The 14,977-nt window shown below is 43.0% G+C and overlaps 1 protein-coding gene across 1 annotated transcript in view; it reads left to right on the forward strand.

The window, feature by feature from the left end:
* PDCD6IP (programmed cell death 6 interacting protein) overlaps window positions 1–7,306 on the forward strand; it is a 30,068-nt gene extending 22,762 nt beyond the window's left edge. Inside the window, exons 14-18 of the mRNA XM_063406219.1 lie at window positions 727–861; window positions 1,752–1,846; window positions 3,174–3,306; window positions 3,679–3,884; window positions 4,731–7,306. Coding sequence (XP_063262289.1) covers window positions 727–861; window positions 1,752–1,846; window positions 3,174–3,306; window positions 3,679–3,884; window positions 4,731–4,896 — 735 coding nt within the window. The 3' untranslated portion in view covers window positions 4,897–7,306. The remainder of the gene's footprint in view (window positions 1–726; window positions 862–1,751; window positions 1,847–3,173; window positions 3,307–3,678; window positions 3,885–4,730) is intronic.
* Window positions 7,307–14,977: the final 7,671 nt, after the last annotated feature.

Consider the following 14,977-nt stretch of genomic DNA (forward strand, 5'->3'; position numbering starts at 1 on the left):
TACTTGGAGAAAAGAAAGCGGCAGCTTGAGTAATGATGCAGACTTTTTCCAGTAGGGAAAAAAATGTCTTAAATGACCATAATACACCATGTTTAGTAAGGGTTTTATATTTGGATATATTTTAGCACATCATAGTTAAATCTTGATGGTATTACTTTAATGTTTGAATGTCCTGGAGTTCAAGTTTGTTGGCTTCTGGCAGTTGAAAAAATCTTTTTAAGTTTGCTTGTTTATTTTCCGGAAAGAAATGAGATGTAAATAGGTGATCCTTCCGTAAGTTTTCCTCTTCCCTGTCCTTTTAATAGCCTGCCGATGTCAACCAAATTTGAAGTAATGCTTCGTAAAAATACTGACTCTCAGTATGATTTTGTGAATATTAATGGAAGTTAGTAAAGGAGAGGGCCTAATTAGTATAGCCTTGGAAAGACAGTCTGCAGGATGAGCTTGAGAATTACTAAAGGCAGCCCACAACAGAACAGGTAATTCACTGGTGATACCTACTGCCAGTGAGTTAACATATGTACAGTCCTGAAATACACATTATAATAGTCACTGTGCTTGGCAAATAGCAAGTATGGAAGTCCAGCTTGGATGGGAGATGAGGAAAGGCAGGCATTGGGGAAAACAGAAGCAATGAGTAAGAGGAAAAAGAAAACAAGACATACAGAATCTTATATGAAACTAGCTTGCATTATTTGCACTGCTTATTTGTTCTCTTCTTTTAAGAATGCGTATCAGGATTTTTCAAAGGTGAAACAATCAAGCAATGAATCTAATTTAAGAGAAGAAGTCTTGAAGAACTTAGCTGTAGCAAATGACAACTTTGTGGAACTTGTAGCCAATTTGAAAGAAGGCACAAAGGTATGGTAATGCTTAAGGGATTGAAAGAACTTTTTTTTTTAATGTATACAATGAGATGTGAATCAAAAAACAATAAACTTTGGAGACATGGTAGCTGACAGGTGCATTTTTGAGGATTTTACTACTGACGCAAGGACAGTGAGTTGCTTGAATTTTGATTGTTTCAAGAGCTGTGAAATGCTTCTTTGTTTCTATCTGAAAAGTAAGCTTTTCTGAGCAATAGAGCTGTTAATTACAGCTGAGTAAATGATGCTGAAGCACCCAGATGAGCCATTTTATCTGAGAAATTCTTTCATCTGTTCTCCCATGGTATTTAATCACCTTATACAATTGGTGTTTTAAATGTTCTTACTGCATACATAAGAAATAATGAGAGCTGTTTTAAGCTTGCCTTTTTTTTTTATTTGGGCTTCTGGAAGGTGTCTTACAACTTCTGTACTAAGTATTTTTTGCTGGTTTATTGGTAGGTCATTAGAATGAAAAGACCCAACCTGTGAGATACCTAGACAAATGAAGTGCATGGAACTGAGAGCAGTAAAATTAAAAATAAAGTATTATTCTTTACAAAAATAAATAGTTCATCACCAGAAGCAATCTAGTTTTGCTCTGGTTTTAATACATTTTTCTAGTTATCCTAAACCATTTTTGTATTTACACACGCACACAAAACTCCCATAAAATTCTGTGATATTACAAGGATGAGCAACAACAGCTGACTAATTTTGGTTTGGAAAAGCATAATAGAATGTACTGGCAAACTTTATTGGAATGGCAGGTTCTGAGCACTGTAATAGTACAACACCCATAACTGGATTGATATGTAGAAGTATGCCAGCATGGAGTCTGAAAGGATTGATTAAGCATATTGTGTTTTTATTTTTCTTTACTAGTTTTACAATGAGCTGACAGAAATCCTGCTGAAATTCCAGAACAAGTGCAGTGACATTATCTTTGCTCGCAAGACTGAAAGAGATGAACTGCTCAAGTAAGATTTAAATGTTTTGTTTAAGCATTGCAGAAACATTAGAGTATTTATCAGAAATTTATCTGTGAGGACATGTTTATTATGTTACTTGATGAAATGATAAAGGAAGAATAGGTGTGCTAAGTCTCTTCTAAGGCTAAGATATCACTCCTTTAATCTTAGTCCTACTCTTCTCTCTCTTAGGAAAGTGATAGGAAAAATAAATGGAAAAATTTACTTTGAAGTCTGCTCTATGGTTCCTTTGTGCAGTTCAGCATGAATCTGTTTCATGTTATGCTTTCTTATGCTTTCATTCTCTATTCTTTTTGGCATGCATTTGTTAGTCATTTTATTTTATTCCTTCCTTTGAGGAGCTTCTGATTTCTGCACCCTATTCCTGCTGTCAGTTTAGTCTGAGAAACTGGATTCATCATATGATTTCTTTCCATGTGTTCAGTGTGATGGGGGAAAAGCAAAGATATTCTACTGCTCTGTAGTTTGCTCTAGTCTCATACTTATTCATTGCTTAGATATGTGGATTGCTTTCAGTGCTGGGGAGAGGAACAGATTTTGTCCTTCATGTGGGGAAGAGTGTTTGATGTTGTCGATTGTTCTTTACATGAGATCAGACCTAGTATAGTATGTTTCAGATGTGATTTTTAGGCTCTCCTCTTAAGAGGAAAGCATAATTGAAATTTGCCATTTAATCAGTGTTCTTTAGCAAAGCACATAGCCTTGTATAAGAAAGGACTTGTTACTAAAATTTTGGAACTGCAGTTGTTCTGTGTACTTGCCATCTTAGAAATGAATTGCTCAAGTCTCAATTTTTACCTTTCTTAGCTTGATCCTTTGTAGAATTGTTCTTTTTCATTTGGGATCTGTGCTTGTAAACAAAGTCTGAGTAAATAACCCCTTCTGCCTTTATTTGGCTTCCTACATTTGTGTAGTTTGGAAGGTGTTAGGCTGCCTAACCAAGGCAGAGGTCTGAATATCTCACATCTCTACTATGTTTATGTTCAGTGTTAAGGCTGCAGGGTTAGTGTTGATAGAACATTCTGCTGAGTCTTGCTGTGCTCTTCTACTGTTTTGGCTAATGTTGTGATGTATACCCAGTACTGAGTTAGAACATAGAGACATTAGTAGAAAATAAATGTAACAGTTAATCAGAGAGTTGGCTAGAGGATGGTTTCAGTGGAAGTGATTTGGACTCCAAATGTAGTTTGAGCTAACTCAGTGATCATGCTTTAAATATTAGACTAACTACTGCATCTTTTTGGCTTAACTTGCTGCAATGTATAACAAACAATTCTTAAACTCAGCTGCATGATTGCTCTTTTGTTTCAAATAGAGATTTGCAGCAAAGCATTGCTAGGGAGCCCAGCGCTCCCTCCATTCCACTGCCTACGTATCAGACCACGCCAGCAGCAGGAAGTAAGCCAGCGGCGTCGCCCACTCCCACTCCAGCCCCAAGAACAATGGTGGTAAATACATGCTACAGAATTAGTGGGTTGAAAATACTGGGTCTCTGCTTGAGAACTCTAAATTGTTCTGTAATTTGTGTGTATCACTCCTTAATTTTCTGGTGTAGTTGGAAATGAAGTGTTGAAGTGAAATAGAGGGCAAAATCTTGAGGCTTTGCAGAGAGGTGTCTTATGTACTATTCATGTTCATCATGTTTAGCTTTGAAATTAAAAACTTACTGCCTTTTAGATGCTTTGCATTATCTGTATAGATGAAATACAGAATGTTTGTTTTTTAAAATGAAAAAAAAATCTTGTAATCATATAACCACAGCTTTTGACTCCAAGACTTCGATAAAGAAGCTCCAGCTTAAGTCACTTTCTCTTCTTTAGGGGACTAAGCCACAGCCACCAGCACGGCCGCCACCACCACTGATTTCTGCAGCAAGCAGTTCCTCTTCTGCATTAGCACCCACTGGAACAGCTGCAGCTCCTGCTGCTGCTCCAGCTCATACTCCAGGAGCCAGTGCCCCTGCAGCAAGCACTGCACCTTCACAGGCCCAGGGACCACCCTACCCAACTTATCCCGGTTACCCAGGGTAAGTTACAGGAGCACTTCAGCAGATTTTTGTTATCCTGTTACTTAAAAGCACTTTTTCTTGTGTGTGACATTTTAGCATTAGTTATTGTTAAAGTTGGAGTTATGTTTGCTGTTTGAGGCAAGTGGTTTTTTTGTTTGTTAGTTTTTTGGCTGGTTGGGTGGTTTTTGTTTGTTTGGGTTGGGTTTTTTTGGTTCTTGTTAGTTTCAATCCTGTAACTCCTGTAGGAATCATTTGCTTGTACCTTGTGTGGGAAGGTTCGTTTTAAGTGTTTACAGTTTGTCTTCTTTAAAGGAGAAGGAAAATCGGGCTGCATTTCCCTAACTGTGTTTTGTTGATTATTGCCAACATTTGCATAATCTTTTAGTAGTGTTTATCTCAAAATTGTTGGCATATCTCATTTTTCAAGTCTTCAGAATTATATTAAGATAATGAGAAGCACAGAGAAAGTTCCAGTTGAGTAGTGTACTTTCTTCTGATGCTTTTTTCCATCTTCCTGGTGTCATCACAAGGAACTGAAGGCAGCTGTGCTCTCCTTTGGTAGCAGGCTCAGCAAATGTTGAAATATGCACAATGTTATTAAACATTTGAGAATCAATTTGCATCAGTTCTAGTCCCAGCAAGGTGCCTTTACTCCACCTTCTGTCAGCATTTCTGTTCCACACATTGTAATAGTTTCCGTGTTTGCTCCTTGAAAGTTAGCACATTTCCTGTTGCACTTGAAACAAAATGAAAGGAAAGCATTTGTGGAGATTGCATGTGTGTTTGTATCTATTAATGAGTTGATTTTGCCAATTACCATCATTAGTGTTTTTCAACTCAGGTATGCTTTTTCCCCCCACACAGGTATTGCCAGATGCCAATGCCGATGGGCTATAATCCATACATGTATGGTCAGTATAATCTGCCGTATGCGCCCTCACCTGTGTATCAAACTCCTGGACAGCCACCATATCCACCACCTCAACAACCTGGATACCCTTTTCCTCAACAGCCTTATTATCAGCAATAATGTCTCTGCAAAGAAGCTCCGCTTGTTAAAATTTGGGAGAAATTGGCAATAAGTGTACTAAAACTTCTAGCTTCCATTAGTGTACCATACTGAACTGTATGCAGCTATAACTCCTGTCTCTTGTTAACTGCTCCAAAATGTCTAGATCAGTTTTTATGACACTAAACTCTTTGAAAGATCTACAGCAGTGGTTTAGACCATAGACTAATGCCAGATTTCGAGCCTGATTCAGCGGTCTGAAGTGGTACACTACATTTTGGTTAGACCAAAAGATATGTTTGCAAAAATCCTGTAAGTAACAAATAGGTTCAAATGAGAAAAACAAAGCAGTGTGTGCACTGGGTGTGATATATTCTACAGAACCATATAGCATTTGCTTCTATACTCTATTGGTTTGTATTTTTTTTTTAGTTTAGGTAAAATATGCTATTTTGTCTAATAATCAAGCCCTTGTAAATCATCAGTAAAAAGAAATAAATTACTTAAGAACGGTTTAAACATTTTGCATTCTCATTACCATAAAAATGTGTTTTGTGTGTCTGTAGATTGTTTCATTTGTCCCTTGACTTTCCTAACATAAAGAAGTTCTCAAGGGTTTAGCCTTACGAGTGGATTTCCACCTCTTCCTTGATTCTGTATTTTTGTGACAGAATCTATAATTAACCCTTTAGGTGTTGGTAGATGAAGTCTTATAGGTAGAGTTTTCTATAATTTTGAAGTGTATGGGACTGAAATACATTTATTAGCATTTTTGAAGAATGGTTACTGTCATCTGCAGGATACAATGTAAAAGAAGGGAGGTCAGGGTCCTCTTACAGGATCAGTGAGTAGTTGTTCTAACTTGTGTTTTCCAAAGAAATGGTGGTGGGAAATGTGTTACGGCTCAAAATAGGGCAACTATTGATTGCTGGAGCTTTGCAGTTTGTTTTTTCAACTATTGCTTTTTTTCCCCTTGAAAAATTTGATGTATTCCCTCAGGGAGCTTGTTATCAGTGGAAGAACTTTTTTTGGGGGGGGTCGTGGGGGAAGAAAACCTTGTAAATTAAAGCACATTGAATGTTTACTTTTGGATCCATCATCTCAAGGGATAAATAACCTTGCACTTCATTTTACATAAGATAGCGAAGAATATAAGTTTGGGGTTAATGGCTTCTACCAAATATTTCCTAACCATTTTTCAGCCTTTTCTTTTTCTAACAGGCTTGTCTAATGAGGGGCTCTCCTTTCATTTAGCCCTTGATAAGATTTGGTTCTGCAGGACAGTTAATTTTCTGAATGCTTCATACAAGATGTTCTGGCCTTACAGAATTACTATCACAGTACCTGTGTTACTAAAAGTTACTCCTTTGTTTTTCTATTAAAGTGCCTGATTAAGATATCGAGGTATATTTTAGTGTAGGTGTTTAGAGGTACCAGTTATTGTAGCATCTGGGTGGAAACCTCACTGGATCATGAATATTCTTCCTCATAAAGAAAGCAGCATTTGTATTCATATGAGCTCCTTTCTTTCTGTCTCAAGTTCCTCTTGCTGTGTGATCATCCTGATTATTGTGTGAAGACTCCTTGTCTTTAATACTCGCTAACCCCTGTAGAAGATGTGGATCAAAAGGTACAAATAAGCACCCCATGTAGAACTTATTGAGTACCTAATTCTAAACAAACTTACTCATCTGTAGAAGCTCAGTGATTTGGGGAACATGATGGAGTAAGGGAATACAGCACCATAGACGAAACCACTGCACAAAGACAGGTGCTTTGCATTTCTTTATAAACATTGCTGAATGGGGTAGCACAGAAACCTCTCTTTTTTTTTCTCTGATGAGAAGACATGAGGCAAGCGAGGACAATGAGAAAAAGCTAGGAAGATAACTGTTTGGAAACAGCAATCAGAACCTGATTTTATTCTAACTGGAAAAACAGTAGTTTTTCCACTAATTTCACTGTGTCAATGTGAGCAAGTGCAAGTCTAATGCAACTTTTTAAATTCCAAATTTTTAGTATGCCATGGGCTGTAGGTTTTTCAGTTCACTCATCAGATGCATTTGAGCTGTTGTGTAGGTTTGTTTCTAGTGCCTCAATTGATAAAACTTATTTTCATGCTGTATAAAAAACATAATTTGTTCCAGCATACAGATCCTTAGAACTGAAACTTCCTTTTTAAAATGTCATAGATCTGGAATTACTGTCAAAACATTTTTCCAGTTGTGTTTCTGCTTGCTTTAGTCTATTATTTGAATATGTGTAGAAATCTATGCATTATGTTCAGTTTTTCTCCTTTTCTTTCCTAGAGAACAAAAAAATCCAGAGACATGTTATGTATTTGCTTTTAAGCATGCAGTTGTCATGACTTTGGTTGAAATGTTACCTTGTTCTTCTATAGTTTATTAAAAAAATCAGTTAGAAAATCGGATTTCATGGTGTTTCTCTCGAGTCCTTTGGGTTCAGACAAGTGTTATTTTGGAATGGATGGAAACAAGTTATGGGCTCCCAAGGATGTCTGTGCCGTGGTGAAGGTGTATCAGCTACAGCTGCTCTGTAATAACAGCCACGTTGAGATCCTGGTAGTTGTGTTTATTTCCAAAGCTGATGGGAGTGTATTTTCCTCTGTTTATATGAGGAGGAAATGATTAAAGTTGATTTAATGGTTCTGTGCCTTCAGAAACTTGTATTCCAGGTTTGTTTTTGTGAATTCATGTTCAGGCTGGGTTACATGAGATTCCCAGCATCATGGGTATTAAAGCACGGGTTGTGAGAGAAGGGGTTGTAAGGGCAGCTAATAACAGCAGATAAACAGTCCTCTTGAGCATTCCAAGAAGTCAGTTTCTTTTTAATTTTTTTTTAAAGGCTTTATAATGCCATGCTTGTTTCAACTGCTGTGTGGAGGGAAAAGTTTGCAGCCATGTCCTTGTCCTTCCTTTGAAGTCAAGCATTTATTTCATCTTTTGTAAAAGCTTTCAATGCAATTAGTGAGAAAAGCAAGTTTTAGGAAGCAAGCTAATAGCAGATAATCAGTGAAATACCAAACTGTTGTAGGGCTAGCAGGTCTTTCCTCAGTTTTTTTTCTTTATTAACATGGTTTCAGCGCATATGGAAAGAGTCTTCTTTCCTGATTGCTAATGTGACACTGCCAGCTCATGGTGCTTCTTTTACTATTGTCCCATTGTTTGGAGTGCTTTTAGAGCTGATTTGTGAGATTTAGTTTGAGTTAGACTGAATGGAGTGCTTTGCTATTTCAAAGTACCTTGAGGCAATATTTGAACCTTGACATACTGTAACAACCTTACCCATTGTCAGGTAGCTGAAAATCACAAGAAAATCCTTTGGAAAACATTTTTTTTTCTCTGCATCACCTGAGAGATGTCCTTGCTTATTACTGAAATATGTTCAGTTCTGAAATGACTTGCATCTCAGAAGCTGTTTTCTGGCATGCATTTATCCTGGCAGAACTTTAAAATAGACTAAGCTGAGCAGTTGTGGGTTTGAGTTTTGGTTGTATACTATTGAGTGAAACTGCCTGAATTTTCAAGAGTTCACTATGTATAGTTTAAAAGACAGTATTTGGAAAGTTTCAGTGGCTGAAAAGATGAGCTATTACAGCAGAGCAACAGTCAAAATTGCTTTTTAGTATTGCTTATGGGGAAGGATTTGGTGTTCTTGTTGCTTTGGACTAACAAATGAGCTAACTTTAGGTGTATTATGACTTTTGAAAGGTATATTTGAAATGGTCGGTGTGTTTTTTTTTAAAAAAAATGACTTCTTGTTCATCATGACAGCTAAGTACTGCTAAATAAAAAAAAGCATTAGTTTTGGTTTTGTTTTTTTTTTTATTGCACTTCTCTAAGTACTTTCCCTCATGCTTTTGTGTTCTGACAGTCCAAAATTGTATACTCAAGTTGAGATTTTTCTGATTTGGACTCAAATTTGGAACTCTAGTAACTTACTGGCAATCATAGATTTACTACTAATCTCAAGTTATGACTTTAATCTTGCATTTAATTCCTCTAATTGAGTATAATAGTCCCTGGTGCCAACAACTGTATCTCAGTTGTTATATTGTGCTTTTTTCCCCTGTTTTTTTTTAAATATTTCTAAGTCCTTGTGAGAGGCTGACCATCAATTTTATTAACCACGTTGTTGCGTCGGTGTGCTCACAGAGAGCCAACGGGCTCTGTCACCGCTGGCCCAGACACAGTGACAGAGTGTTAGGGGGTCAGCCTGCAAGCTCGCAAGCAGTGCTGACTCCCGTGGGTTCTTTGCCTGGCAGAGGCTTATGCGAGCGATGGAGATTCGACGGGCAGTGGAATGAAAGGAGGAAACAATTTCAGACGAACAGAGGGTTTATTGCAAACACCTCCTCAGCCCGAAACTGCTCGGGGGGAGAGGGGTGCGGGGGGTTTTTGTCCAAAGGATTTGGAGGGGGGACAAAGGGGGTGGCCAACCAACCGGGGCAGGTTGCCAGGGGATACAGGTGTAATAGAACATCGCTTGGACTAATCAGGGGAAAAATAGGAGGGATTTACAAAGGCGGGAGAATTGACAGACAGCTAACCGTGTGTGTCGCATGGCAGGTGCCGGAGTCATGTGAGTCATGTGAACAAAGGAACAATCGAGGGGTGGGATACAGGGAACCCAACAAGTACAAAAGTATAGAAAGCCTAACCGATTAAATTAACACACTGCCACATCTCCCCGTTTTCTTTTTACTAAAAGAACAGAAGTGAGGGGGGTCCGGCAGATGCTCGGAGTCCAGATAACATTTGGCGAATCGAGGTGGTTGAGCTGGCCACTAATCGTCTGCGAGGCTTTCACCATCACCTTCTTCTTCAAGCTCCTTTTCAAGCTCCTTCAGCTTGTCTTCAGGAGCCGTGGCCTTGGCGACCCGAGCAGCAGCCGGAGAGGGGGTAGATGTGGAACTTAAAACTAACTTAATTAACAATCTCCTGATTAGTCCGAAAGCAAGACAAACAATTAAAATAATCAACAAAATCAACAGACATGTTTTTAAAATGGACCCGGCCCATCCAGATAAACCTCAACCTTTAAGAATGAAAAGAGCACGGTCGGGAGGCTTAGCATCTTGGGTCCGGGTCTGAAAAACAAAACTGGGGGGTCAAAAATTATTAATTTGGGTCACAGAAATAGGTAAAGGACAGGTCATGGTCCCATTCCCACAGGATGGGAAGAGAGGGTCTGGAGGAGACTCGCCTTCGACGGCGGAATGCCGCCGAAGCCACCTGCGGGACGCTGTCGTCACGCTCCCTCTTCCTTTTAATGAATGGTTTTACCCATTTGGCAGGTATCCATTTGATCCCGGTAGGCGTGAGGACACAGGCGTACCCACGCCCCCACGTCACCAGGTCAAATGGACCCTCCACCTTCCCTGACTCAGGCGATCTCACCAGCACTGGGGGCTTGGGGTCGAACTGCCACTCCTTGTTGCACCCAAAGTGTATGGTAATGGGCGGATTGGGATTTTCAAAGGAACAATTTAGAAAATTGATGACATAAAGGGCTCGGGCCAATCTGATTGCCGGCGGTTCCACCTTTAATACCTGTTGCTGTTGTTTAAGGACCCTCTTGATCTCTTGGTGTGTTCTCTCTACGATTGCTTGGCCTGTGGGGGAGTGGGGGATGCCTGTCTTGTGCTCCACTCCCCATTGCTGCAGGAAGCCAGCAAATTCCTTGGATTTGTATGCAGGGCCGTTGTCTGTTTTGATCCCCTTGGGGATGCCCATGAATGAGAAGGCCTGAACAAAGTGTTGGATAGCATGTTGGGCCCTCTCACCTGCGTGCGCAGAGGCATAGACCGCGCCAGAGAAGGTATCGACGGAGACGTGAACGTACTTCAGTCTCCCAAATGATGGAATGTGGGTGACATCTGTCTGCCAGAGTTCACAGCTCTCCAACCCGCGAGGGTTGACCCCGGCATGCAGGGTAGGCACAGCGTGGGACTGACAGGAAGGACACGAGCCGACAATCGCCTTAGCTTGTTGACGTGTGAGGTTAAAACGTCTAGCTAAGCTAGGCGCGTTCTGATGGAACAGCTGATGGCTGAGCTTGGCCTGCTCAAAAACGTCAGGCAATGGGGCTATCGCTACAGGGGCAGCAAGAGCGTCAGCCCTCCTGTTACCCTCAGCAATAAACCCAGGCAATTCAGTGTGCGACCTGGTATGCATCACATAAAGCGGTTGCTCTCGGTGGGAGACAATTTTGACCAATTTCGAGAGCTGCTCATACAGAGCTGTGTTGGACACCTCTTGTAAAATTGCCTGATCTGCTCTAGACACCACCCCCGCTACGTATGCGGAGTCGGTTACAATATTGAGAGGTCCAGAGAATCTCTCAAGTGCTCTGACGACAGCGGCCAACTCGGCTATTTGAGGTGAACCCTCAACTACTTTAATATCTGCCTCCCACTGCCGAGTTTCAGGGTCCTCCCAAGTCATTACTGACTTATGAGAACTCCCGGACGCGTCTGTAAAAACTGTCATCGCATCGAGAGGTCTCCTGCTCCGGACACTCTTTAAAGCCAATTTAAATGTTACGTCTGAATTAAATAGTTTGTGGGCCGGCCGATGAATTGAAATTTGGCCCGTAAAGGAATCTAGAGCGAATTGAAGTGCTTCATTTTCCTGAAGCAGGTGTTCCAACATGGGTTTGGTCATTTGGCCTGTTGACAATCCAATTGGCATGTGAATACATTCGAAGTCGCACCCTGCCAAATCTTTCATCCGCGTTCTTGCTTTGCGGACGAGCTCAGCCATAAGCTCTTGTGGCTGTGTCATTCTTTTGGGCCGATGGTGGCTGAGAAAGACCCACTCTATAATAAGAAGAGGGTCCTTTCTGCCTTGGCCCTTGGTGTTGTGTGCTGATGTTTTTGCACCCGTGTCCCATTGAAAAATGATCCCATGTAGATGTGGCAGCTTACCCAGAATGATGAACCGAAAGGGAAGCTCGGGATCGCATCTGTGTGCCTGTCGTGATGTCATTGCCTGCTGGACCTTCTCCAACGCTGCTTTTGCCTCTGCGGTAAGCACCCTAGGAGAACTGAGCTCCCCTCCCCCTTTCAATAAATTGAAAAGAGGGGCTAGATCCTCGGTGGTCAGACCTAGCCAGGGCCTTACCCAATTCAAGGCACCGCAAAGCTGATGGGCGTCCGCAAGGGTACGGACATTTGTCCGAATTTCCAATTTTTGAGGCACAATGGTCCTCTTACCAATCTCCAGGCCCAGGTACTTCCAGGGTGGCATCGTTTGGATCTTATCTTTTTGCAGCTCGAACCCTGCAGCAACTAACGAATTGGTTACAAGGTCAAGCGCTCGCGTAAGTTCATCTTCGGTCGGCGCGCAAACGAGGATGTCATCCATATAGTGGTGGATGACAACCCCCTCCGTGGCTGCGCGCACAGGGGACAGCAAGGAAGAGACGTACTGCTGACACATCACCGGGGAGGCTTTCAACCCTTGCGGTACCACTCTCCAGTGGTACCTCTTCCTTGGGGCCGCCCGGTTGATGGAAGGAACCGAGAATGCGAAACGCGGGGCATCATCCGGGTGTAGAGGAATTTGGAAGAAGCAATCTTTTATGTCAATTACAGCCAGATTCCAATTTCGTGGCAGCATGGTTGGGGAAGGCATCCCAGGCTGGAGAGACCCCATATCTTCAATTACTTCGTTAATTTGGCGGAGGTCGTGGAGGAGGCGCCATCGTTTTTTGTCACTCTTTCGAATGACAAAAACGGGCGAGTTCCATGGAGAATTGGTCTCCACGATGTGACCTTTAGCTAATTGCTCCTCCACGAGCTCCTCAAGCGCCTGTAATTTCTCTTTTGTTAGCGGCCACTGCTCAACCCAGACTGGTTTATCTGTCGTCCAATTCAGTTTGAGGGTCGGGCGCTTCTCAGCAGCCGCTGCCTGAAAATTTTGCGAGGGGTCGGGAATTTCGATTGTGACCCCCCACTGAGCCATGAGGTCTCTTCCAAGCAGGGGTTCCTTGTAATCTAAAACAAAAGGACGGATGGCAGCCAATTGTCCTTTTGGCCCCGTAATTTTTACCACGTTTTTCGACTGTTTTGCGGATTGGAACCCTCCTACACCTTGGATCTGCCCGTCCACGTCCTCCAGGGGCCAGTGTGACGGCCATTCCGCGGACGGAATGATCGTCACATCTGCCTCTGTGTGAAAAAGCAGATCTTTATCTATTGATTCATCTCCCACAGTGAGCGTACATCGCACCAAGGGCTTACGGGTGGAAATGTGATGTACAGCATTTACAGTAAAGGTAAGATGTTCTGGGTCACCATAAGGAATTGCTTGTGCGATGACCTAGCCCTCGGGTAAAAATGTGGGCGGATGAGTGCAGCGCAGCCAGAGAATGAGGGCCCTGGGGTTGTTGTGAAGTATCCCTGGGACTACCTCAATCTCCTGTGGAGTGTATTTGCAATCACCGACGACGATGAACTTACCTTCGCCGGTCATTGGCCACTGATGTAACTTCTTTGGGTCTATGGTCACAAAATGGAAGTCCCTATCCGTCAGGTACAATGGTTTGGTGAGATGCAACCTGTAGGGTTCAAAAAAGGAAGAGGTGGTGAGAATAGGTTTTGCTATATCATGTTCAGGTGTTCTTGAGTCTGGTGTAGAATGTCCATCCAATTGACCCCCTTTGGAGTTCCCTGCCCCGTCCACCCGATTGGGGTCGTCGCGCTGGGTGGACTTGCGCTCCCCTTTCAGTTTTTTTGCTGTGCCTGGGATGGCACCGGTGTTCCTGGAGATGTATTTTGAGTCCGCTGTAGTAAAGGTTTCTTAGGGCAGTTGGCAGTCCAGTGTCCTTCCTCCTTGCAGAAGAAGCAGCGACCAGGGCAATTGCCGAAGGAGGGTCGCCGCCGAGGTGGACGATGTCGAGGCTGTTGGGATGATTCTGCAGCACGCACAGCCTTGGGCGGAAAGGTTGCCTGGGAGGGTGGTGGTGGGTTCCTCCGGGCAAGGAAGGGCACCTTCATCTGGCACACCTGGAGCATGGACTGGAGAGTGTGGGGCAGATCTGGGGGAAGACTCAAAATTGCCTGTTTACACAGGTCGTTCAGCATTAACGAAAACAAGCTCCCCTATAATACCTTCTTGTGCACTTTCTGTTTTAACTTGAACTTCCACTGCTCTGGTGAGCCGCTCTACAAAGGCAACAAATGATTCAGAAGGTCCCTGCCTAATGGTGGTATAGGGTGGTAATGGTGCGTCTGGCTGCAAACAAAAGAAAGCCTTGCAGGCTATATTTTTTATAATTGAAAGGACTGCTGAGGGTATTAAGGCTGCCTGGGACTCAGGGGAAACATAGGAACCTTCACCAGCAAGCAGCTCAAGAGAGAGGGGATTGCCCTGTTCATCGATGGCTGGAAAGGGCAACTGAGGCATTGCTTCTCGCAGGGCCTGTTTAAATGCTGCATCCCAGAGCTTAAACTCTGTGCCATTCATCAGGCAAGAGAAAAGCTGCCGGAGGTCTGCTGGAACAACATGGACACCTGCGAGATCAGCAGTGAGGAGGCCACGGAAGTAGGGACTCTCCCTGCCATATTCCTTGTGCGCCTTGCATAAATCCCGAATGATGCTTTGGGAAAAAGCATGCCAATTGGGTTTTGGTGTGTCACCACCACGTGTTCTGCGGTAGGTGACAGGCACAGCAGAGAGAGTGACCCCCGGCTCACCCTCGCTCATTTCTTCCGGTTCCCAACCGTGGGAACCAGAAGAGAGGGCGTGGGAAAATTGCCGGCAAGATGGCGTCCTTCCGGGGTGGGGAGAGGGACTCGGCCCTGCCTCAGGGGCGTGTCGAGGGGCAGGGTGAGTGGGCGGGACCTTTGGGGAGGTGGGAGGGGTCTGGGGAGGGGCTATGGGAGGGGCGGAGGGAGGAGCTGAGGGAAGGAAGGGGTTGGAGGGAAGAAAGGGGTTCAGGGGATGGGGGAAGGGTGGCGGCCACGTGGAGGAGTGGGCGCCATTAGGTGGGTCACTGCCGCCATTTTGTGGCCAGTGTGACGCGTTTAAATTAAACTGAACCTTGGGTTTGAAATTCGGGGAAGCAGGGGGAAGGA

The sequence above is a fragment of the Prinia subflava genome, chromosome 1 (assembly GCF_021018805.1).
Source record: "Prinia subflava isolate CZ2003 ecotype Zambia chromosome 1, Cam_Psub_1.2, whole genome shotgun sequence".
In the NCBI taxonomy this organism is placed as follows: Eukaryota; Metazoa; Chordata; class Aves; order Passeriformes; family Cisticolidae; genus Prinia; species Prinia subflava.